This window comes from Notothenia coriiceps, unplaced genomic scaffold (assembly GCF_000735185.1).
Source record: "Notothenia coriiceps isolate Sejong01 unplaced genomic scaffold, NC01 NC01_scaffold00037244, whole genome shotgun sequence".
NCBI classification, from domain to species: Eukaryota; Metazoa; Chordata; class Actinopteri; order Perciformes; family Nototheniidae; genus Notothenia; species Notothenia coriiceps.
Window position 1 is genome coordinate 19543398 of NW_011369945.1, and position 22243 is coordinate 19565640.

At 38.7% G+C, this 22243-nt stretch overlaps 2 protein-coding genes and 1 long non-coding RNA gene across 3 annotated transcripts; 1 reads left to right on the plus strand and 2 right to left on the minus strand.

Moving 5' to 3' along the window:
* Positions 1 to 1391: 1391 nt before the first annotated feature.
* Positions 1392 to 3999, minus strand: rab5if (RAB5 interacting factor). Its single transcript, XM_010793843.1, has 3 exons — positions 3854 to 3999; positions 3602 to 3731; positions 1392 to 2862 (listed from the first exon to the last, which is right to left on the minus strand). Exons 1-3 carry the CDS (start codon positions 3982 to 3984, stop codon positions 2821 to 2823), a joined length of 303 nt encoding a protein of 100 aa, XP_010792145.1. The 5' UTR covers positions 3985 to 3999; the 3' UTR covers positions 1392 to 2820.
* Positions 4000 to 4729: 730 nt separating this feature from the next.
* LOC104964929 (uncharacterized) lies at positions 4730 to 22001 on the minus strand. The gene is made up of 3 exons (XR_800483.1): positions 21990 to 22001; positions 14248 to 14251; positions 4730 to 4837 (listed from the first exon to the last, which is right to left on the minus strand). It is a non-coding gene; the product is annotated as an uncharacterized lncRNA (long non-coding RNA).
* On the plus strand, positions 6640 to 15200 carry dhx35 (DEAH-box helicase 35). Its single transcript, XM_010793841.1, has 21 exons — positions 6640 to 6704; positions 7106 to 7233; positions 7347 to 7439; positions 7792 to 7869; positions 7991 to 8095; positions 8184 to 8245; positions 8595 to 8664; positions 8827 to 8886; positions 9350 to 9462; positions 9555 to 9651; positions 9822 to 9980; positions 10119 to 10329; positions 10985 to 11109; positions 11377 to 11431; positions 11585 to 11775; positions 11875 to 11952; positions 12081 to 12210; positions 12899 to 12980; positions 13090 to 13161; positions 13277 to 13388; positions 13549 to 15200. The coding sequence occupies exons 1-21, from the start codon at positions 6665 to 6667 to the stop codon at positions 13585 to 13587; spliced, it is 2100 nt and encodes a 699-aa protein (XP_010792143.1). The 5' UTR covers positions 6640 to 6664; the 3' UTR covers positions 13588 to 15200.
* Positions 22002 to 22243: the final 242 nt, after the last annotated feature.

Consider the following 22243-nt stretch of genomic DNA (forward strand, 5'->3'; position numbering starts at 1 on the left):
ATAATTATAATAATGATCATTAATAATAAAACAATTTTATCCCAGCAGCTATTGCACACATTTAAAAAATAAATAAAAATAGGCATCTGTGTGACGCTCCTATGATGTGTTAATGTGTGCAATAGCTGCTGGGATAAAATTGTTTTATTATTAATGATCATTATTATAATTATCATTATTTTGTGAATATTAATCGTGTAATTGATGAGCCNAGAGGGCGCTTTAAGACCTTCGCTTTTTGATATAAAGGCTACTAGTTAGGGGGCTGATTAGACATTCAGGCCCTCCCGTTTTGGCTGATATAGCGGCTTAGTTTGTCGGGGACCACTCTTACTTCTTCCTTCTCTCTGTCTATATACTGTGTACTCTCATGTTCCGATTAACCCAGCTTCCCCAAATTTCTTCTCTTTTGGTGTCGTATTATACGCCGGGCAGTCCGGATCATGGATGATCCTGCGGTCCTGTGTCATGGATTGCGAGTCCTGGATCTTGAGCCGTGGCTGTGGTCCTGGATCATAAGTCCTGGATGGATATACTCGTGGATTCATCTTCCTATTATACACACATGCATTTCCAAACATTTGGACTACCTATGTTGCAAATGTATTATCTTTTCAATTTACACACGGCATCTATTGCACGTCTGTCCGTCCTGGGAGAGGGATCCCTCCTCTGTTGCTCTCCCTGAGGTTTCTCCCATTTTTCCCTTTAAACTGTGGGTTTTCTCTGGAAGTTTTTCCTTGTACGATGTGAGGGTCTAAGGACAGAGGGTGTCGTATTGTCATACTGATATTCTGTACAAACTGTGAAGTCCACTGAGACAAATGTAACATTTGTGATATTGGGCTATATAAATATTGATTGATTGATTGATTGATAATGTACCTTTTTTCACCAAGTTCTTTTTTATTTTTTATTCATGCATATTTTACTAATCACCCCCTCAAATGGAAATATGTGTTTACATAAATGGTGACCAAACCGTTTGAGACCCACTGACAACTTATGACTAAGTTAACAATCTAAACACTCAAGAGTCCTTAACCTCACCTGAGCTGTAGTTATCCCGAGCTTGAATGACACACAGAGACCAATCAAGGGCTTTGATTTATGATCTGTATGACAGTGGCCATGTCGGCAGCCCACATCATGTAGACAGCCAGTCACCCTGTGTGAGGCAGACCCACATTTGCGCAGCATTGCGTTCACGATACATACAAAAAACTAAAACTAAATGGATCACGAAATATAACTGGGCGTCCCGCCCAAGTAAAGTCTATGTGTGGGAAACCCTGAATTCTGCTGCAAGAAATGGATTTCCGAAAATTGATCAAAACTGAAATAATCTTACACACTAAAATAGCTTCTGGATTAAAAAAACACAAAAACCATGACTTTGAAAATGGAGGCCAAATAAAGCCCATGTTTAATGATTCCCAAAAGATTTGATCAGAAAATACAATCCTTTCAAACACCAGCTGCGTATCTAATATAACATTATAATTTTAATAACTTTGCAAGAACTGTTTTTAAAAGTTCTTCACTATAAAATACTGAGAAATATGTTACATTAAACAAGATATAACATAAGTACAAATAAATCTGTTTAATACAAGGTGGATTTGACAAAACGGACATTGTACAGAATTTACAAACAAATTTAAATTAATTTCAAAAACAGGTAAGACTTTGATCTGGAAGCTACAAGTGAGAATAATCTAATTTAAAATTAGGTCTACCCTCCTAACTAATGCCATTAATAAATGACATCTAGATATAAGAACAGTTAGTCATGGCAGCGCACCGACTCGTTTTAAGCTTAAATCTGTGAACATTTGCATCTGAAAAGGGCATGCATGTTTCCTCTTTGCTTTGAGGAAATCATTTGTATGGACAGATTGCTTGGATAGTTTTTAGTTCCTGTCCTTAGCAACAGCATATTGATACTACTGGCAGATCCCGTCATCGGGATTGAATATCAGCCGATATGTGTATTTTACGAGCCTGCATTTGGTTTTGATGTTAAAATTAGCACGAGTGAGATATCATATGTGTGGTTGCCTAAGAACTTTCACATTTGTTGGACACCAGACCTTTAAGACAAAATGACTATTGACAGATTTTATTCAAAAATGCTACGTTTATATCGAGTGAGCAAAAAAATCAAAAGACAAAACATAAAGTTTGGAGTGAAATTTAAGAGATGGTATTTAACAGTAAAAACCACAAGAACAATTCATTACTGGTAGTTATATCCGGTATCATGTGTTTTGTCCCTACATTTAAAAAAAGGTAACAATTCACACTTATGGGTTGACTGATCCTTAATAAATATGACAACAGTTTGTTGTCAGCAACTGGGATGAAACACATGCTGCTTTTATAGTCTAAAATGTCCGTTCATGTCTTCTAAAGCAGACGAAAGGCCCTGTAGTAAACCAACAAAGGAAGTTCTATTCTGATTCACATCAAGGCAATCTTCCATCGCACATTGAATTGCGACCGATCTCAACTGACCTTTTCGGTAGTGTTTTGAAAGAGATGATAACATTAAAATTAAGAAGGAAATATAAACATGTGGGAAGTGTGATAAAGCCTGCCTTAAAAGGAACCCCTGAATTAGACAGGTGTACATTTTTTTGTTCATCACGGTGTTCTTGCAGGATCCTGTTAATCAAACAAGGATTCCCATGATGCACTGCACACTGAAAAAGTCATATTGTAGGGAGGAGCATTGAGACCCCTCAAGCTGTGGGGTTCCTCTTTCTTGGCAATTTACTTCAACAGAAATGTTCATATTTAGTGTCTTATGGATCCCTGTCATTCAAAATGTAGTGCTGTGTAAAAGATTATCCACACCACCTGGTAAAGGAAAAAGAAAAAGGAAATTAAAGATACAAATGAACAAATTAAACTTAAGATTGATGCAGGTCATAGTGGTTAGCAGCACAGTATACTCAATTACAAGCGGACTAATAATAACTGGCTATTCGCTAATGAAAAATACACTGACTGAGCACAACTCCTACAAAAACAAAAATTTGGTGTTCCAAATAATGTTATTTTTTATCGATACAATTTGTTTTAAGCTTACTTTAATTGTAGATCCCCTTTTCTAGCATTATCATACATTTTTATAATTTATAATTATTATTATTAAAACTGTGAATACACACTGTTGTTAAGGGACCTATTAATCTTTGAGTTTTATTCTCACATATTTTCTTAGTGGTGTTCTATGCACAGATTAAGTAAACCACGGAGCGTTAAGCATCACTAAATTAAACGTTTTATTATTTCAAATCATACATTTGAGAACCTAAAAATATCCAGTCTTTGATTTGATGACGAATTTGAAACCAGAATAAGCTATTTTATTTAATTATAAAAGGAAAATAACCAAAAGCATAAGATGCCATGCACATGTTAGCCATCTCCACCCGATATAGCGGCGCTCAAATGCTATGCAGCTGAATATGACGTAAAACATGAGTTAACCGTAATTATATAGTATATTTGCCTTTAGCCCATATTTTGAACCTCTTATTCTAAAGAAAGCTGAAAAGCCAACAAGTCTTTCAATAAATATTAGCATACTCACCATAAAGAGAGCAAAAGATGTCATGAAGCCTTCTTTGGTGAGTTCCCACGTGCCACCATACTCCTCCTCATCAACCTGCTGAAAGCTGCTGAAGTATACGTACAGGATGCCAGCGTTGATGATGCAGAATCTAACGGAAAAAACACATAAACATGTTAACTTTTCTGTGTTTTCTTTGGTTCAATGAGATATGAATCAACTAGAATGCTCAGTTAAATATATATTTTAAGACAGTCTGTCCAGCACACTTACATGGCTATTGCCAGGAATCCTTTCAACGGTGCGACTCCCCATATCACACCAAGAATTATTGCAATAATTTGCCGTAGCCAGTAAATCACATCTAAAAACTCATCCTGTAAAAGAAAAGAGAGAAACTTCATTTAGAGAACAAAATACTTGAATGAAAAGATGGTAATGCATTATTATCCCCTTCATTTCATTTGTTTATGTTTTCTATTTAGGGGATGTATTACAAGGGGTGTGTGGGGGTGTGTGTGTGTGTTGGTTCTTTCTACAGAAAAAAAAACAGAGAAACTGTTTATAACACAATGCATAATCTATTGTTTTGACTAAAATAGCTTGATGCATCACTAATCTTTTGTCAAAGCCTGTTTCTCTTATAATAAGTGTCGCCCATCTATCTGAGGTTATGGTTGGGTGACTATACGATGATTTGCTAGGGTTTGACTTAAGGTTGGGTTTAGGTAACATTTAGGGAGACAAATACTGACACAAAAAACTTGTGATTGTTCAGGTTCAGGTTATTTATTTGTACCCGTAGGTAGATTCTGTTTGCAGAGAAAAAGACACAAGGGTTCCATCCTGATACTAAAAACAAACACAAACAACAGACACATCTCTAATAAAAGGACGAGTAAAAGTAAAGTATACCCTGCTCAACCAAATCTCAAAAATATTTTAGAAACATTNTAACTTGTCTCAGCTAAAGGTGGAACGGAGATTTGGTGCGTGGAGTTCAACTCTGAACCTATCTGGGGTCAGAGTTCAATTTCACGCACCAAATCTCCATTTCACTTACATATGTACATACAAAATGTGTGCTTTTAAAAATGTTATATTCAATATTGTCATTTAAAAATTAAAAATGTATTCAATAATTTTTTAGACGGAGCTCCATGGTGACTTGTGCTATTTTTAGAACATGCACGCGGGCGACCAATTTCCCCCCTGCGGGCGACTTAGTGCCCGCGGGCACCGCGTTGGCTACCCCTGCTCTGGAGGCTCGCTCACATGAGACGTTGAAATCTCGCGGGACAAAGACGCCCGCAGCCTTGAGAGCGAGGCGCGGCGAGGCGGCGCAGTTTCTCTCCACGGGCTGCGGAGGCGAAATGCTTGATGGGAAACGACTCGCTGGTATCTCGAGCTGAGCGCTCATTGGTGGTTTTTACCACGTGCTGCTGATGAAACTCTTCAATTGGCTCGGCAAAAGTTTGTTGTTTTGTGTCAGTTTTACCTCGCCACTTCCATTCACATTTTTCATCATTGTTCCACAATGTTTATCATCATGAAATTAATATCTATATGTTATACTATACTTGCACTGCTTACCGTTTTCATACTTTATATATCTTAGCATATTCATACACACTGTTCATACTGCTCACAGGCTGCTGTGTATATTCATACCCCTCACTGTTTATTCATCATTCAATTAATTCTATATTTTATTCTGTAGATTGTGTACATTACTTTTCACTTTACTGCTTGTTGCACTCCTGGTTGGAAGCTAAACTGCATTTCGTTGTCTCAGTACCTGTAATCTGTGCAATAACAATAAAGTTGAATCTAATCTTGAGCAGGAACAAATGTATTTACTTAGTACATATCTGACATCAACGAACACATGTGTGCATTCTTTATAAATGCAAACCGAGTCAAGCCGACTCCGGAGATGGCGGTATGCACCTTAAAGTGGTTTTCAATCCGCCAAAAAACCGAGAGAAGAAGAAGAAGAAGGCGAAGAAGAAGAAGAAGCCGACTCGGAGCTGTCCGACTTCAGGCGAGCTTTTTGAGACCTCCCCCGGCTGCGATCGATCGACTATTCTCGTCTACTTTCGAGGCGAGCCGCAACGCGTCTCAAACAAGCGGCAAGCCTTGTGTGAATCAAAACATGTGGCAGAGGTGACAAAACAAATACTCATGGTAGGCTACAATATGAAAGTTTTAAGACATTTTACATGAGTATGAGTAGCAACACTATTCAATAAATATAAAACAAACTAAACTGCAGAAGTACAAACAATGTAGCAACAACATTTAAAGTATCATAAGTAAAGAGTACTCATTGGCTGGCAGTTTGCCACAGCAAGAGTTTTGGATCATCACTTGTTTAAAGTTACTGCATTTTGTATGTTGCATTCAGCCAAGCAGCAACTTTTAAATAGTTAATTTCCTATCTGTGGCTTCATATTTTGTAAACTGGCCCCTTGATTTGTGTGTTAAACCCTGTTCTCTAAATAAACTAACTATAGCTGTAAACTCAATTAAATTAGTATTAAAACATTTGTATAAAGCGGTGGCTATGTATAAGTATCTCAAAAATAATGCTTAATTAATGGTAGCCTATATTTCCATCACTGATTAGCAGAATCAAAAAACATGAATCAATGAATCAAGAGAATAAAATCCTATCTTCTGTAGTGTTATTTGTCCATCATTGTTGTTGTTGTTCCTAGATGTTGTTTATTTCTGTGTATAATGAGAGAATGGATAAAAGGCAGGCCCATTCCAATTAAGATGATTATGATTATTCGCCTAGATTTGGTTTTGACCATGTTTTGTTGCTGCAGAGTTTTCATTGTCCACCTATGCTTAAGCTTATTTTAATGAAACAGTATGTATGTCCTATTACTTAGTCTTAAGCGCATGTGCATTTAGTTGGCACTCACCTGCTGGAATGAACTAAGCTATTCGTCTAACTTGAACTCAACCGCATTCACATCAATCATTCATACATCATTCATAAAATCTAACCAGAAAGCCCGATTCCTGACGTCATCAGCGCAGAAGGGAAAAAAAATATGTGACGTAGAATCCAAGATGGCTGCTCCCCTTTCCACGATGAAATTTTGGAAGCCGGGTAAGTACGCTAAAAAAGAATAAATCGGGCATTTATTGTTATTTTCCGGGGTTGGTATTCAGTAACGGGAAGCTGCTTGTAAAGCTCATTTAGTCTCGGTTTCCCTTAGCTGCTTTCACAGCAGCTGCGTGATCTCTGCAGCCAGTTCAGCCCGGGTAACGATAGCTCTGCGGAATCAAAGTAACCATGTAACCTGCCAAAAATAAAACGCATGTGCTATGAAGCGGAAAGTACGACAGCTACGTGCAGACGTGCAATAAAATAAGGGGGTTTCAACACCTATAGATGCTTTAGTTTAAGTCTTCGCTTTGCACTAAACCCTTTCATCATCTGGAAGCCTCATTCTGCTCATATTTAAATAAAACATCTTATCTTTACCTCCACCATCTGCTCTGCCCCAGGGGCTGAGGCTCCGGGGATCACTGAGGAGCGGGAGCTCAACACAGAGACCACCGGCTCTCCCATCATCTTCAACCCGCACACAGCCCTCTCCATAGAGAAGCAACGACAGAAACTCCCCGTTTTCAAGGTTTTACATCGCCTCTGAACATGCAAAGATGTTACATTAGTGTGGGAAATGTGTTGAACTGTGTGTAGTGTGTATTTCAGTGATAAACTTTGTATTCATTGTGTCCTATTCAGCACAGAAACAACATCTTATACTTGGTGGAGAGCTTCCAGACTGTCATCATAGTTGGTGAGACAGGATGTGGAAAAACAACGCAGTTACCCCAGGTTAGTGCTGTAGTATAAGTACAATTTCAACCATGGTACATTGTGGCACAACTTAAGAAATACTGGACACCAGTACGCCAGTTTTTACGTATTTGTCTAAGCTGAAGCAAAATGTCCTCGAAGTCACATATCTAAAAGTCAAAGGCACAACATTGCCGCATTGGACTGATGCCCTTCATGTGGCTTTACTCCCACCTTGTTTTTACATAACATTGTTGCTTAGTTGGCTCTTTTTTTTAAGAGGGCTTTGGACCACATCAGCCATTGTATGCAAAGTCTGCTCCTTTGCAGTCTCTCTTTTGCTTCCTCCATCTTTTTTGATCTAACTTTTCTTTCATCTGATTCACTTCAGTATCTTCTGGAGGCTGGCTGGGCAACGGAGGGGAAGGTGATCGGAGTGACACAGCCTCGTCGTGTGGCTGCTATCTCTGTAAGGCCTCTACTGATGTCCTCTGTTGCTGTTTGCCAAATGTCATTTCTCTTCAATAAATGTAGTTCCCACTGAAAGACACGTGCCAAATTCGGTACTTCCCCCTCTTTCCTGCTGGTAGGTAGCCAATCGTGTGGCAGAGGAGCGAGGGGCCCAGGTCGGACATGAGGTGGGATACACCATCCGTTTTGATGACTGCTCTGATCCTCAAGCCACAAGGATTAAGGTAATTCCTGCCAGATGTTTTAAGCTTTCATCACAAGCTGTACCTGTGTTTGGGTCCTTTCAGTACTTAATGTGCGTTTGTGTTTCAGTTCCTTACAGATGGCATGCTGGTGCGGGAGATGATGGCTGACCCTCTTTTGAAAAAATACAGGTAAGTGATTGTAATTAAGATATTATGTCATCTTTTTTCAAATCCCATAGTTTAACTTGTCATAGAAGAACAGTCACTGTTACCAATAACATTAACAGTGGCTCTGTTCATTTCAAGTGTCCCTGAGCGTTCTGATAATATGACAGGAAGACACTATGCACAACACCAAAACCCTGAAGCAGCTAAATAAAATCAACCCCATTATTTTACACTTTTTTCCCTTCCTGTGACAGCTGAACATTTCCCTTGTGAATAAAGTCATTTCTATCGGACATGAAAACTGTATTGTGTCATTAAAAGTGGTTTGGATTTACTCTTTCTAACTTTTGTACTGTGCTGTTGTCCTTAGTGTGTTGATGCTAGATGAAGCGCATGAGAGAACTCTGTACACGGACATAGCCATTGGTCTACTAAAGAAGGTAATTCCTGCTGATTCTGAAAAAATTACACTTGAATATTTAACTTTCATTCATTCTAGTAACTATACAAATAGTCCTAGTAAGTTGTAAGTTGTTTTCCGTTTTAACGCTGACTCTCCTTCTCTGTTCCCACTGTTTTGTACACTCCTGATTCTTCTATAGATTCAGAAAAAGCGGCGAGACCTGAGGGTGATTGTGGCCTCTGCCACTCTGGATGCCAAGGTGACAGCATCATTAAGATGAGCAGATATGCCTGATAAGCGTGAACAGAAACAAAAAAGACAGAAAGGGGAAAAGTTGGTGTCAGGTCGGATCACATTGTACTGACATCTGCGATAGACCGATGAAAGAACTGACACAATCGGGCCACGGCTGCGCTCAGCATAAAAAAAAAAACTAAAATGCCATATCAGACATCTACTGTCTGTTTGAAAAGACTTTGATCTATACATGCACATTATTTAGTTATACTTCAGTAGTAAGTTGCATACTTTTTTAAGATGTCGAATTGAGGGTACAGAAGTTCTTCATAGATTGTTTTATCTGCAAAACATTTGTAAAATATCAGTTGATAAAAAGTCTGTTTACTTTCACTTTATATATAAACATGTTTGCTTTAAACATGATCTACAAATGCCTCATTAGTGCTTCCTTTACTAACTGAAGTTATCACTATTATCTACAGAAATTCCATGACTTCTTCAATTTGAACGAGTCCGGGGATCCCAACAAGGACACGTGTGGAATTCTGACCGTGGAGGGACGCACCTTTCCAGTGGACGTCTTCTACACTGTCAGGTAGTCAACGCACATAATCCAATGTGAGGAAAAAGTGTTTCAGTAGTATATTTTGTTTCGCTAACTCTCAAGGGTTTTCTGTTTGTTCTCAGTCCTGTCCCAGACTATGTAAAGGCCACAGTGGAGACAGTGCTGAAGATCCATGAGACGGAGGAGGACGGAGATGTCCTTGCTTTTCTTACCGGACAGGTTAGTGGCAATTTAAAGCTACTTAATATTAATTTGACAGAAGGACTAGATGGCATATAATAACACAAGCATTCAATTTGTTATTTTATTACTATATTTTGGCATGGTCCGTCTTTTGTCTTTGTCTAGGTTACCTTCTTTTCATTGTCCATTTGTATATTTCACTTTAGGAAGAGGTGGAGAAAGTTGTGTCCCTTCTGCAGGACCAGGCCAGGTCTTTGTCACGAATCGGCATGAAGAAACACCTGAGGATTTTACCCATGTACTCGGGTTTACCTTACGCTGATCAGATGAAAGTCTTTGAGAGGACGCCGCCCACTGTTCGCAAGGTGAAGTCGCTGCCATTGTTCTAATGTGTTTAATAGCCATTGAGTTACATTAACAGTGTAGGTGTCAACATAGGAGACGATAACTGGATAAATTGTGTGATATACAAAACACTTATTTCTTTCTTTTGTTTCTTGCAGGTTGTGGTGGCCACTAACATAGCTGAGACATCCATCACTATAAATGGGGTTGTGTTCGTCATTGACTGTGCTTTTGTGAAGCTGCGAGCGTATAACCCGAGCACTGCCATTGAATCTCTTGTGGTAACTCCAATCTCTAAGGCTTCCGCCAGCCAGAGAGCTGGGAGAGCCGGACGAAACCGTCCTGGGAAATGCTTCAGACTTTACACAGGTATGTGTTGGTTTTCAGAAATAGAAGAAGGATGAAAGTGTTGTAGAATATAGTCTGTGAGCGGAATCATGCTAGTTAGCATTTTAGGCAATCGACCGATATGGCTTTTAACTGTGAAACTGATAGAATTGGATCATAAGATCGTGGTGTTTTTGCAACTTCAGCATAGGGGATTGGGATGTTTATTGAACTTCGGCTTTCAACTGATTTACCTTCGAAACACCGCACACTGCTGCTGCTTGCCTCTGTCTGTGTCTACGTTCTTCACACCTGCCTGTAATCTGAGAAGGTTCCGCCTCTCTGACTGGCTGCAGCCCGGAAAATCTTCAGTGTTGATTGACACTTCAGTAATAGCCTATCAGATAGCACTGCCGCTGTGGGCGGGACATTGCTCGTGTACACAGAGTGGTGACTGCAGCCAGAGAAACGGCCGCATCAGAGCCAAAGTTGTATCGGCAATTTGATTAAAAAAAGGCCGATACCGATAATCTGTAAAATGCGGAATATCGGCCTCGATAATCGGCCAGGCCGATAATCGCTCGACCCCTAATGTGTTGTAGTTCTATCCTCCTCCTTCAACCCTCTCTGCCTGTTTTTTTCTGTCACTTTTCATTTCCCTTCCTGTGTTTCTTATTGCCTGTGTTCCTTTCTTCAGAGGAGGACTTTGAGAAACTGCCTGCCTCTACTGTGCCAGAGATGCAGCGCACAAATTTGGCCCCTGTCATCCTGCAGCTGAAAGCGCTAGGCATTGACAACGTGCTGCGGTTCAGCTTCCTCTCGGTGAGTATCTTCTCTGCATCCACAGGGTGGCTGTGATGGGTTCACCCACTGTGAAAGGAATGGTACTTTGCATTTTAATTAGCGAGAATGTCCCCTAGCCTCCGGGGAATAATGCACAGAAACCATAACATTAATGCAGTCATTGTGTGTTCCGGCTTTACAAGATGTAATGACAAGACTTCACAAGTAAAGGCAGTTCCTTATTTTTTTTTGTCTTAAACATTGCAATTGTAAAATGTAACATTATATTTAACAATAATTTTGCAGCCTCCTCCAGCTCAGACCATGGTTCAGGCTCTGGAGCTGCTCTACGCTCTCGGAGGTAAGAAACAAGCCGTCAGCAGGGCAGGATAGTACAAAGGGAAACTGTCCTTCAACTGCAAGACCTGTGTTCAAAATTCTGTCAGCAAGCATCTACAAGCTAAGGTGTCCTTGTACATGATGCAGAATCTTAACCAGCTGTGTGTCTTGGCAGGACTAGACCATTACGGACGTTTGACTGATCCCATGGGTGTGCGGATGGCAGAGTTTCCTCTCAGCCCCATGTTTGCCAAGATGCTCCTAGAGTCAGGAACCTTCGGCTGCTCCAAAGAGATTGCTACCATCGCAGCAATGATGCAGATTCAGAATATATTTGTTTTGCCGGCCAATCAGAAGAAAGCTGCCGTAAGTGAAAACCGGCTTTCAAAATGAGCGTGTTGTGTATTTGGCAGAAATGCTTTGTCAGCATAACAATTATCCAATTTCCGCTATCGCACCCTGCAGGCTCGAGAGCACAGGAAATTTGCAGTTGCTGAGGGAGACCACCTCACCATGCTGAATGTGTATGAAGCATTCATTAAGGTATAGTGTGTGTGAATGTATGTACAATGTATAGCTCAATCAGTGACAGTGACCACAACACTTGGCGAACTCAGCAGAATGAGGGTTGACTATAATCAAACAATGAAACTTTTTCGTCTTTACTGCAGCACCAGAAGAGCTCCCAGTGGTGTCAGGAACATTTCCTCAACTATAAAGGTCTGCTGCGGGCTGTGACTGTACGAGAGCAGCTCCGGCGTCTCATGAACAAGTTTAAGGTGCCGCGAACTTCCAGTGAAGGTTTGTTTGTTTTATGTTTGTTTTATGTAAGGTGGGATTGTGTCAGTGACATATTTCATTTCATTTTTATTTGTTCCGTTCATGGTATGCACAACTTAATGTATAATAATTGTTGACAAAACATGTCTCTGTAAACACACCATTGAGCGAAAAGGAGCAGGGAGAAGAAATAATCGTATAGGACCTGCCCCTTCTAAAAAAATAAATAGAAATAGATGGTCTGTCCTACATATGTCTTATTCACAGCCAAGCTTATTCGCAGCCAAACATAACAGTATAGTAGGATAATAAGAGAAACACAAAAACTTACTACAAAAAATACTTAGTTCCCACTTGATAGTTAACGTAAAGAAACAAAACAACAACACCGAAACATCACATGTACAAGGAAAAGTGCGACACCCTCATCTGAGTCCTACTGGAGAAGAAGGGGGAAAGCGGCGCATCATAATAATAATAATAATAATAATAATAATAATAATAATAATCATGGGACCTGCAAATAAAGAACAGACATCACAAATATTTACCAATATTAAGGACGAACTCATGTTCTAATGATGTTGCAAAAGTAGATGTTTTTTTTAATGATGCAAATGTGTGCTACTTAAAGGCACCTTTTGCTTCACTGTCATAACTAAAGTAAAATGGCCATTTTAACAATTCCTTGCTTCTTTCTTTTGCACAGGTGATCCTGATGTCATCTTGAAGTGCATTGTACTTGGGTTTTTCTCAAATGCAGCACGCATTCACCATTCTGGTTCCTACCGGTGAGAGTTCTCCTTTTTATCATCTATAAAATGCATAAAAGGATTATTTTCAGTTTTTCATCCATTTGCAAATCACATGACTCATTCTCATATTCACTTGCAATGACAGGACTTTACGAGACGACCGTGAGCTTCACATCCACCCCAGCTCTGTGCTGTATGGAGAGAAACCTCCAAAATGGTCAGTGCATTTTCTTTTGCAGCAAGTTTCCTTTGCTCCCTTATTCTTGAACATTTATGGTGTGCAGAAAATGTGCACGCATTCAGACTTCTATCTTACTTTGTCTCCTTTTCAGGGTGGTTTTCAATGAAGTGCTGCAGACGGCAAAATACTACATGCGCGATGTGACTGCTGTGGAGTCGTCCTGGTTGGTCGAGTTTGCCCCTCACTTTTACAAGCAGGCCAAGGTAGGTCAAAGAAAGCTCCTCCAACTTGATATTTGTGTATGTGGCTGTTGAGCGTCTTCTGAAACGTGAGTTGAATATTAAACGTTAAAGTGAGTTAACTGTCTGAAGCCCCAGTATATTATCGTCTGATTGAACATAACCTGTCCCTTCTCTCTTTTAGCATGGTTCACTGGCCAGCAAGAGGTCCCGGGTACTCTGAAGCTCTCCATCCTCTTAAGACTGAAGACTCACGGGTATAAAAGGAGAAACACCCTCTCAAATTGCCACTGTGCCCCTCTCCATCTCATTGTATATACAGATGTATTATAAACCATGTCCACCTGCTCAACCCCTCCACACTATGTGGCCACGCTAGAATGGGATGAAGTTGATACATTTTTAGAGTTGACATTAATGTGACTTCATTTGGAAGCGTCTTTCTTGATTTTTGGAAGTAATGTAGTGTACCTGTGATGGAGTAAATGGTGACGAATGTAAGATGAGACGAGACTGTTTCATGTATAGTCAGGTAGTTCACTTCATTCATACTTGTACATAGTCCGAGCAGGCTCAGGTCCAGGGAACGGCTCGTATGCCACAGGCTTGTCCTCACCTGGTTCTTGGCTTAATTATTTTTTTAATCGCTGTATTTCCTGCTGCATGATGGAGAACGAAAGTCAATGGTATGTGAGGATGATTCCCTTTGAGAGACTTATGGCTTACTTTGTTCTGTTTAATTTGCGTCCCCCTAGCCTGGGTGCCTTTATGTTTCTAACTGGTTCACTTTATCTCCAATTTATTTTTGATTTCTTAACTTTCTGCACCTTCATACAGAATGTAGTAATATATATTTTCAGGAATTTACTGCAGAAGGAAACGCATTTCTTTATCTTTTACATCTAATAATGATACTGTGAAAAGACCGCTTTACTTTTTGATCCTCGTTTTCCATACATAGTGGCCTTGTTACCACTCTGTGCCAATTATTATTTTTCAGACTATTTCACATTTCATTTTCAGATGAAATGTGTAAATACACCCAAGCATTGTAAATGCAAAGCTGTGAAATCAAAACTAAAAATGAAGTGCCATTTGTTCCTGTGATGACATAAAGTGCATTCAGAAATGCATCCAGAGCTTCAAAGAAACAGTAGCATTTATTCGATCTAAGCCATCTCTTTTGTCATAATAATTGCATTTCCTTTTACATTTTGTCTCAGTTTTGAGACAGACCTTAATGTAATTTTGTCCCGTTACTGTCAAAACCATCTACCAGATGTTCAGTAAAATGGCAAATTATTTGAGACTTCCATTCCATATTGACAGCATCTGTTCTACATTTCCCGCTTACGTTTTTATTTGTTTTTATATTTCTTCAGAAGTATTTGGCCCTGAAACCGCCAGTGAGCAGTATGTTAAAGGTTTGTCATATGCTTAAAAATCCATAAGGTCACTGTCACTAAACGTTTACTTCTGCCTGCATGGTTTTTCATACATCTTGTTCTTGAGGTTACTACTTTAGCTAGATTCAGTGAAACTGTAATCAAACCACAGAACACACTGTACCGTAGATAGGTAAGCCAACTCAAATTAGATGGATATACAAAGGAAGTACCTTTGCATGTTAAATGGTACTCTGATAGACTATACACTTACAATCACCTTCTAGGACTTATTGAAAATAAAAACGTATTAACTTGTTTGTGCTGATACGGAGTATGTATGCAGCCAATGCAGTAATCTTTAGTCCTGTGTAATTGCTCACCGCTGAGATAAAAAACTGTCACCTGCCATTTCTTCCTCACATTTTCAAATAAAGCCTTATTGTCATGCACTCTGTGTTGGCTGATGATTTTTTCTTTTTTCACCCACCCAACTACTGTTATTTTAATCTTATGAATCATACTGATGCTTTTTATTCAGTGTAACATTTTGCCAGGAGGTGTCACTGTTGTACTACAAATGGTGCCCACTTCAAATGATTCAAATTATAATTGAGTGAAAGGGCATTTATGAGTGTCTGTATGTATTAGTTCCCTTTTTGATAAGTGTGTAAATTAAAAATGGTTGTTTCGACTTAGGTTGATGAGCCATTCATCAATTTAGAGGTGCAATGTGGTTAACACATGGACTTAAATTAATATATTTAATCAATTTATAGTAAGCATATCTGGGGGCATGTAGTATTCTACCATAAAAAGTGGTGCAATTACTTTGTGGCAATTTTGATAATTACATTATGCACCACTAAAACCAGTGGTGAAGGAAGTATTTAGATATTTGACTGTGGTCAAGTAGAAATACAGTGTATAAATACTATATTACAAGAGGAACTCATATTTAAGTAAAAATTACATTATACTTAAGTATTGGCAGGAACCAATTTAAAGTAACTAATATATAAATATTCATAATGCAGAATGGCTCATTTTAGATATATTACTGGATTTGTATTATTAATTTAATAAAGGGATTATCTCTTATATTTAAGAATCATTCATTGTCAAATAGGTGGAGTGTAAACAAACAAAAACAATAGTTTGACAGACAATAGCCTGCATTTTTAACACAATGTGACAGCATTTAAAAATTGTTTATCAACTTTGACTTTTGGGAATGGGATTTTGCATCTGGTAAAGGTTGGGTATTAACCATAGACTGGTATTAACCACTAAATAAACTGCAGGGTGGTTTAACACAACATCTTGTATCCTTATTTGTTAGGTGATTTTATTTAATCTGAATCTGCAAAGTAGTTAATAACTTGAGTTATCAAATGAATGTTGTATGGTAAAATGTACCCTACAATATTTTCTCTTAAACGTATTGGAGTATAGAGTAGCATACAATTAAAACATTTAAGTAAGGTAAAAGTGGGCCTCCTCAAAATTGTACTTCTGTGGGCTACAGTCATTACTTACTAGTAAATGTTCAAAACTTAATTCCATCGGTAAAAGCAATAATTAAAAAGTGTCTGCTGTATTCTTGGCCCAACTTGGGTCAAAGAGAGATGGAATAAAAATATACACCTTAAATTATTCCGAACTATATTATGTTTACATGGTAGTTAACAATTTCAAAGAATCCACTAGAGGGCAGGTGAAGCTCTCATCTACTCAGCAGCTGTAGTTCACCTTTCAGCCCTCAATGGAAGCACTGAGCTCACTATGGCTCAAAAGCAGAGTTTAACGAAGAAAAAAAGGCGCCAATTTGACCATACCTGCGTACTACCCAAGATGCTTTCCTATCACCTGAGTGTCGTGTGGGATTAATGTCTGGTTGTTTATGTTATCATAATTAAATTTTGCGTCATGTCAGTTTGCACCTACTGGTTACATGAAAGGACGTTTCGACGAAGATAAACCTCCAATGTGTTATGGGAAGTCCAAAAGGTTTGTTTACAAACATTTATTGAACTGACATGTTTTCTTTCCATGTGCACTGGTCAGCCCATTAGCTACTAGCCAAACGTTATGGTTAGCCAATTTAAAATGGCTGCTGTTTGTTTGCATTTACCTAGCTAATGTTGAATTTATGAAAATAAGACAAAATGCCGCTATTTTTCATGTAAAATATGATGAAACAGTAGCTTGAATGTCAATACATGTTCCTGTTGGCAGCATACAGCATGCCTTAGGCTAATCGGCTACCGTAGACTTTAGCCAAAAGGCTACTGCTAAACTCTGTAGCCTCCCACAATTACAAGGTCAAAGTCACTTATATCATGATTTTTCTCTGCAACCATATTTGTTTTGGTCTGTTTAAACATATAGAGGCTGTTGTTGTCTTGTAATCCGTAACAACACAAATGTTTTTGTATTGCAAAGGGCTACTTGTCCCAGCTGAGTTTATCATTTGTGTCTCAAACTTTATATTTTAAAACTGGCTTCTTATCCACCTTCTTTCCTTAACAACTTTCCCAAACTACTGTCATTCTCAGGAACTGGATTTTGCAAACACATCATTACAATCAATATGTTGTTGGCTATGAGTTTATTTTTCTATACTGTGATAGCAATTTATATTAGCTCACTGCAATTCTTGTGTGTGTGTGACTAAAGTGCTTTGGATAAAAGCTCTATATTCTGTAGCTCTCTTAGTTTGCAGTTACTCGCTTTTACCCTTTGTCTTTGGCTCAGTGGTACAGTTTATTCTTACATCACTGACCTACACATTTAACATTTAGACCTTAACAAAAGGTGTAGGGAGGGAGGACTGCTCCTGAAGATATGGCTGGTAGCTTCAGAAAAAAGAATTAACTTAGAGGGTATCATTTTCTCTGTCTGGCCGTTGGCACAATCAGATGCTTCACTAATGAATCAGTTCAGTTCTCGGTGTGTGTCCTGCAGTTGTTTTCCTTTGCAAACTGAATGCATTTCCCAAGGTCTATAAGCAGAAATCTCAATGATATGTTTGTGTTAGTATTAGGAAGATGCAGTGTTCTCTGGGAAAATTACACAGATAGGAAAAGAAGAGTAGTGCATATCATCCCAGTGCTATGACTGTTAGTTTATCTTTAGGTTACATGAGTTGAGTATGGACTGGTGTGTAGTGTTTGGGCTGGTTGCTTCTCACATAGAAAATGACAGAAGAGTAACTACTCAGTTAAAAATATGGCTTATTAAAAGTTCAAATATCTTTAATATTCAACATGTCACATCTGAAATAATGGTTTGCCTCTCGAGTCAATTAGTCAGTAATGGCTATTAGTTACTACCCAATTAAACTCAGTAATTAGGCATTAGCTGCATCAATTAAAAACAATGCAAAGTGAAGCACCTACATTAGTCAATTATGACTGAATATCCACGTTACCTAAATATCATGTGCAAAATGTAAATCATTTAATACACAGTTTTCTTGACAGTTGACTGACTAACTTGAGTAACCAGGTTTGGGTAACTGCAGACAGTTGTTGTCTGGTTATGTTGCCCCTTTTGGCAGCTACTACTTCTGTGTTTTTAATCCTCTTTCATTTTGAACAGTGTACATTTTCCATGGTGATCAATTGCCAAGAAGAATGAGAGTTTTGTGTAATTGATTTTATCTTTTATGTTAGAAATGGTTTGTGTGTGTAGAAAAAAAAGTCAAACTAAAACCCATAAACCTAATGAGATTAGCTTCAAGATCGTGGTAGCCTTTCTTTGGTTGCTAAACTTAAACAAATATAAATTAGTAACTTCAGCAAAGCTTAAAAAAGTATTTACATTAAAGCCATTTATCAAACAAACATTCATCAGTAAGATAAGAAAAGAAAATCAAGCGCAGTGCCACAGAAATGAATAAACAGGGCAAGAAAAAATCTGAATGTTGTTTAGTACAACACCTTTTATTGGACTTACTGTATCATTTTTTTAGAATTTTGCATTACTAGTGAAGGCGAGCCACGTTTATTTTGTGACTATAAGTTTGTGTACTTGTGTGTGTATTTGCGACATAAAGAGAACCAACGGAGACATTTTTTGCCGTAAAAATATGGTGAATATTATTTTATTATTGTAATATGGGGTGCATTTGGACAGCGTTATTGATAAATCAGATCTAAATATTACTTGCAAACAATTTAGACTGGACCACCAAGTTGTTAGCAACCTAAAGTTTCACGTCCTATTGTTAAAGCTCGTCAGTGATGCAGTAAATCCCAACTGTGTCACAAGAACTGTTGAATCTCTTCCAAAATACTTTTAAACACTAAATGATGTCATCTGTCAACGGCCTATAACATGGTGTGATTATTGACAGTTTCTCAGATTACTATTTTTCTTATGCTTCTTATATATCCTGTATTTCAGGTATCCTGAAGGAAGCAACGCTGCAACGCCGAGTCATCAGAGAGGAAGGAGGCCGTTCCCCACCTGATGTCTTCAAAGAGAACGGAAACAAGTAAGAGAAGAAAGGCCGATTTCTTCATGTGTTTTTCAGTTCCACTCAGTTGCCCATTAGTGTTGTGTAACTACATACGTGCGAAGTGACAGCCGGAGGCATCAGTGATTAATCGCGTGCATGTGACTCAGACGAGGCAGCAGTTTGAACAGGCTGCATATACGTGGTTGAGTGTTCCTCACCATATTTCAGTGCTGTCAAAAAATCATTGACATGTTCCATCCAATTCAAAGAATGTTTAACTGTTTTAAAGGGTTTGATGGGAAAGCAAGTGGTGTGTGACTTGTAATTACCCCCTGTTCAAAGTTTGTAGATGTTTTGAAAGGAAACAGTGTGGTTAATATTTCCCCTTCAATGAACAACCAGTAATAAGTGCTTTTCCCCAGTTTTTGATGGTGGTGTTTGTTGAAAGGGTTCATGGTGTCTCTGACTTATACTCGTTACATCCCACGTGATGTTTGTGTAGAATTGTGCAATATGACTGCATGAGACCATACAACTTTGATGTCCCTTTACATTGGTAGTTGTATTGACCACTTTGGGCAATGTTGAAAAAAGCAAGCAGGACTGATTTATGGCAATATAGATATGAAATACACATTATTATTATGTGAATTTGGCTTTGATGTGATAAAGCATGTTGATTTGTCATGTGTTTTGACACATCATCTGAATGAGCCTAAATCCAAAATTCCAATCTTGTTATTTTATGCTAAAGCAATTCTCATTCAGAAGCATAGCAAAGTGACAAGTGATGAGAATATATAAACATGCAAGAAGGATACTGCTCTATTTAAAAAGATTATTCTTCTTTTATTCAGAATACTATATTAATAACAGGGTTCCTACGGTCATTAAAAACCTGGAAAGGTCATTGAAATTCAAAATGCAAATTCCAGGCCCTGGAAAAGTTATGGAAATAATATTTTTTCCAAAGTTTTGGAAAAGGCATGGAATTGTAACCAAAGTTGCATCAAATATAATTTATATTTGATCTAATCGCCAAGATAGTAATACTGTAACGATAATAAATACTGTATCGTATAGTAATGAAATGTAAAATGGCATTTAACTGACGAGGTATTTTGCTGCTGAGAGATTTTTACAATCACGCCCTCTAGTCTCCAGTCAAATACGCCTAGTATTTGATTTTTTTTAGATAGGCACAACATGTTTTCCAATGCAGACCTTATTGTCCAGCTTACCATGTTAAAATAAAAATGTTTCAGTGGTACCGCTGAGAAAGAGTAATTTCTTTGGTCATGGAAAATTAGGTAATGGTCATGGAAAAGTCATTGAAAATCATTGGTGAAAAAGTGTATGAACCCTGTAATAAATACAAAAAAAGTAAATTTGTAGTTAATCAGTATCATGAGTGATTCATTATTTTTTTTAAATCATGTTACAAATTGCCTTTTTGTCCTGGCTATATTCTTTAGCCCCACAGACACTACATTCTGTACATGGTGTGTGGATGTGATTATCTCACACAACCTTTTATTGTAGCATGGCAACAGGAGGCTCTACTTCCAAGGAGCTGTATGCATTGAAAAAAGAATCTGAGAGATTTCAAGCATGGGAGGAATTTTTACATTTGGGAGGGAGGATGCAATCAGTAGCATGGGACTCGCAGAGGCCTCCTCGGGTGACAAATTGAAAGTGTCTCGGTCTAGTTTATAGCCCTGATCAGGTCAAACGAAAGATATTGGAGGTCTGGGTGAGGAGACAGGCCCGCCTGGTGCAGATAAATGGACTGATCATTTCTTATTGAGAAACAATTCCTAAAAGGTAGTTTACTGTGTGACTGGGGAAGCGGCAAGCGAGGAGCAGAACGCGCTCCCACTGCTCCCTCCCTGACCCTTCCTCCTCTGCCGGAATTAAATGGATAGAGAGAACGCGTGTTTCTGATGGCACTCCTCTGCCGGAGAGACACTCCATTTGTTATGAAGTAGGGGTTCTGATGAAGTGTAGGGAGCTCCTCTTCCTTTTTTCTCCCTTTTTTTTCATCCTTCCTTTCTCAGGCACTACAAGGCCGGCCTTCAGTCTGCTTCACATGAAATGGATGGAAGGAGCCGATTGAATTTTACACTCCCCTGGTCATGATTAATGTGTTTGGTGTGGGGAGTCTTGGCAGGGTAACTCCACTACCACTAGCTGGTGCTCAAGCTCTCCCATGGCTGCAGCCCTGATAGAGGGGTGGGCGGGGGGGTTGCTGTTAAAGCACGGGAGTTTTGTTCAAGAAACCGTTCCTAGCCCACAACCCCTTCAACTCCTCTCCCCTCGTGTTAATAAAGAATCTCTGCTCTTGCCCACTCGCTCGTTATTACTTCACGGTCAGTTTCTCAGTGTGCTCTGTACCCAGTGTACTTGGCAGGCTGTGCTGTAAATGTCAATTTATCACTTAACCCATTGTTAAAGGGTGAGAGGCCTAATAAAAGATGCCAGGTCATGTTATCGGATTCCTTAACAGATGCTCATGGTGTCAGTTTATTATCTGGCTTATTCAGACTTAATGCATAGACCTGAAATTCCCCAGATTTCCAGAGAGTACCATTTGTCTTTGAATCTTTTTGTTCCTTTCTTCTCTTACGGGCAGCTACAAATGTTAACAGCAAAGTTGTAAGTAATGTGTTGACTGCAAACAACACACAGGGAATTACAATAAGACGTAAACACAGGGGTTTCACAGCGATAAGATCATTGTATTGTCCTGTGAATTAGAAAATGAACTCCAACCACAGCTGATCCAGACATCTTCAGAGTATCTGGTTATAAGGGAGCCATATTTAATGACATTAATGGCTGGGAGGAGCAGACTGGATTTACACAAGTGCCTTAGATGAGAGATCAATTAAGAGGATGAGCCAGACTAAGCAGGAATAGGAGCAGGTTTAATTTTGCATAAATAATGTACAGTCTGAGGAGAGAAAACGAGCAGGCAGATACCAGTTCGATCCTTCCTTTTTGTAATTGGTTTCTCCAATATTGAGATG

Coding starts and splice junctions, on each gene's coding strand:
- rab5if (XM_010793843.1), bottom strand. CDS start 3,984: ATGAAGTTTCTCTCTTTTCTTTTACAGGATGAGTTTTTAGATGTGATT. Junction 3,732..3,853: donor GGATTCCTGGCAATAGCCAT/GTAAGTGTGCTG, acceptor TTTTTCCGTTAG/ATTCTGCATCATCAACGCTG. Junction 2,863..3,601: donor CATCTTTTGCTCTCTTTATG/GTGAGTATGCTA, acceptor TTCCTTTACCAG/GTGGTGTGGATAATCTTTTA.
- dhx35 (XM_010793841.1), top strand. CDS start 6,665: ATGGCTGCTCCCCTTTCCACGATGAAATTTTGGAAGCCGG. Junction 10,330..10,984: donor ATGCTTCAGACTTTACACAG/GTATGTGTTGGT, acceptor TCCTTTCTTCAG/AGGAGGACTTTGAGAAACTG. Junction 13,162..13,276: donor GGAGAGAAACCTCCAAAATG/GTCAGTGCATTT, acceptor TCTCCTTTTCAG/GGTGGTTTTCAATGAAGTGC.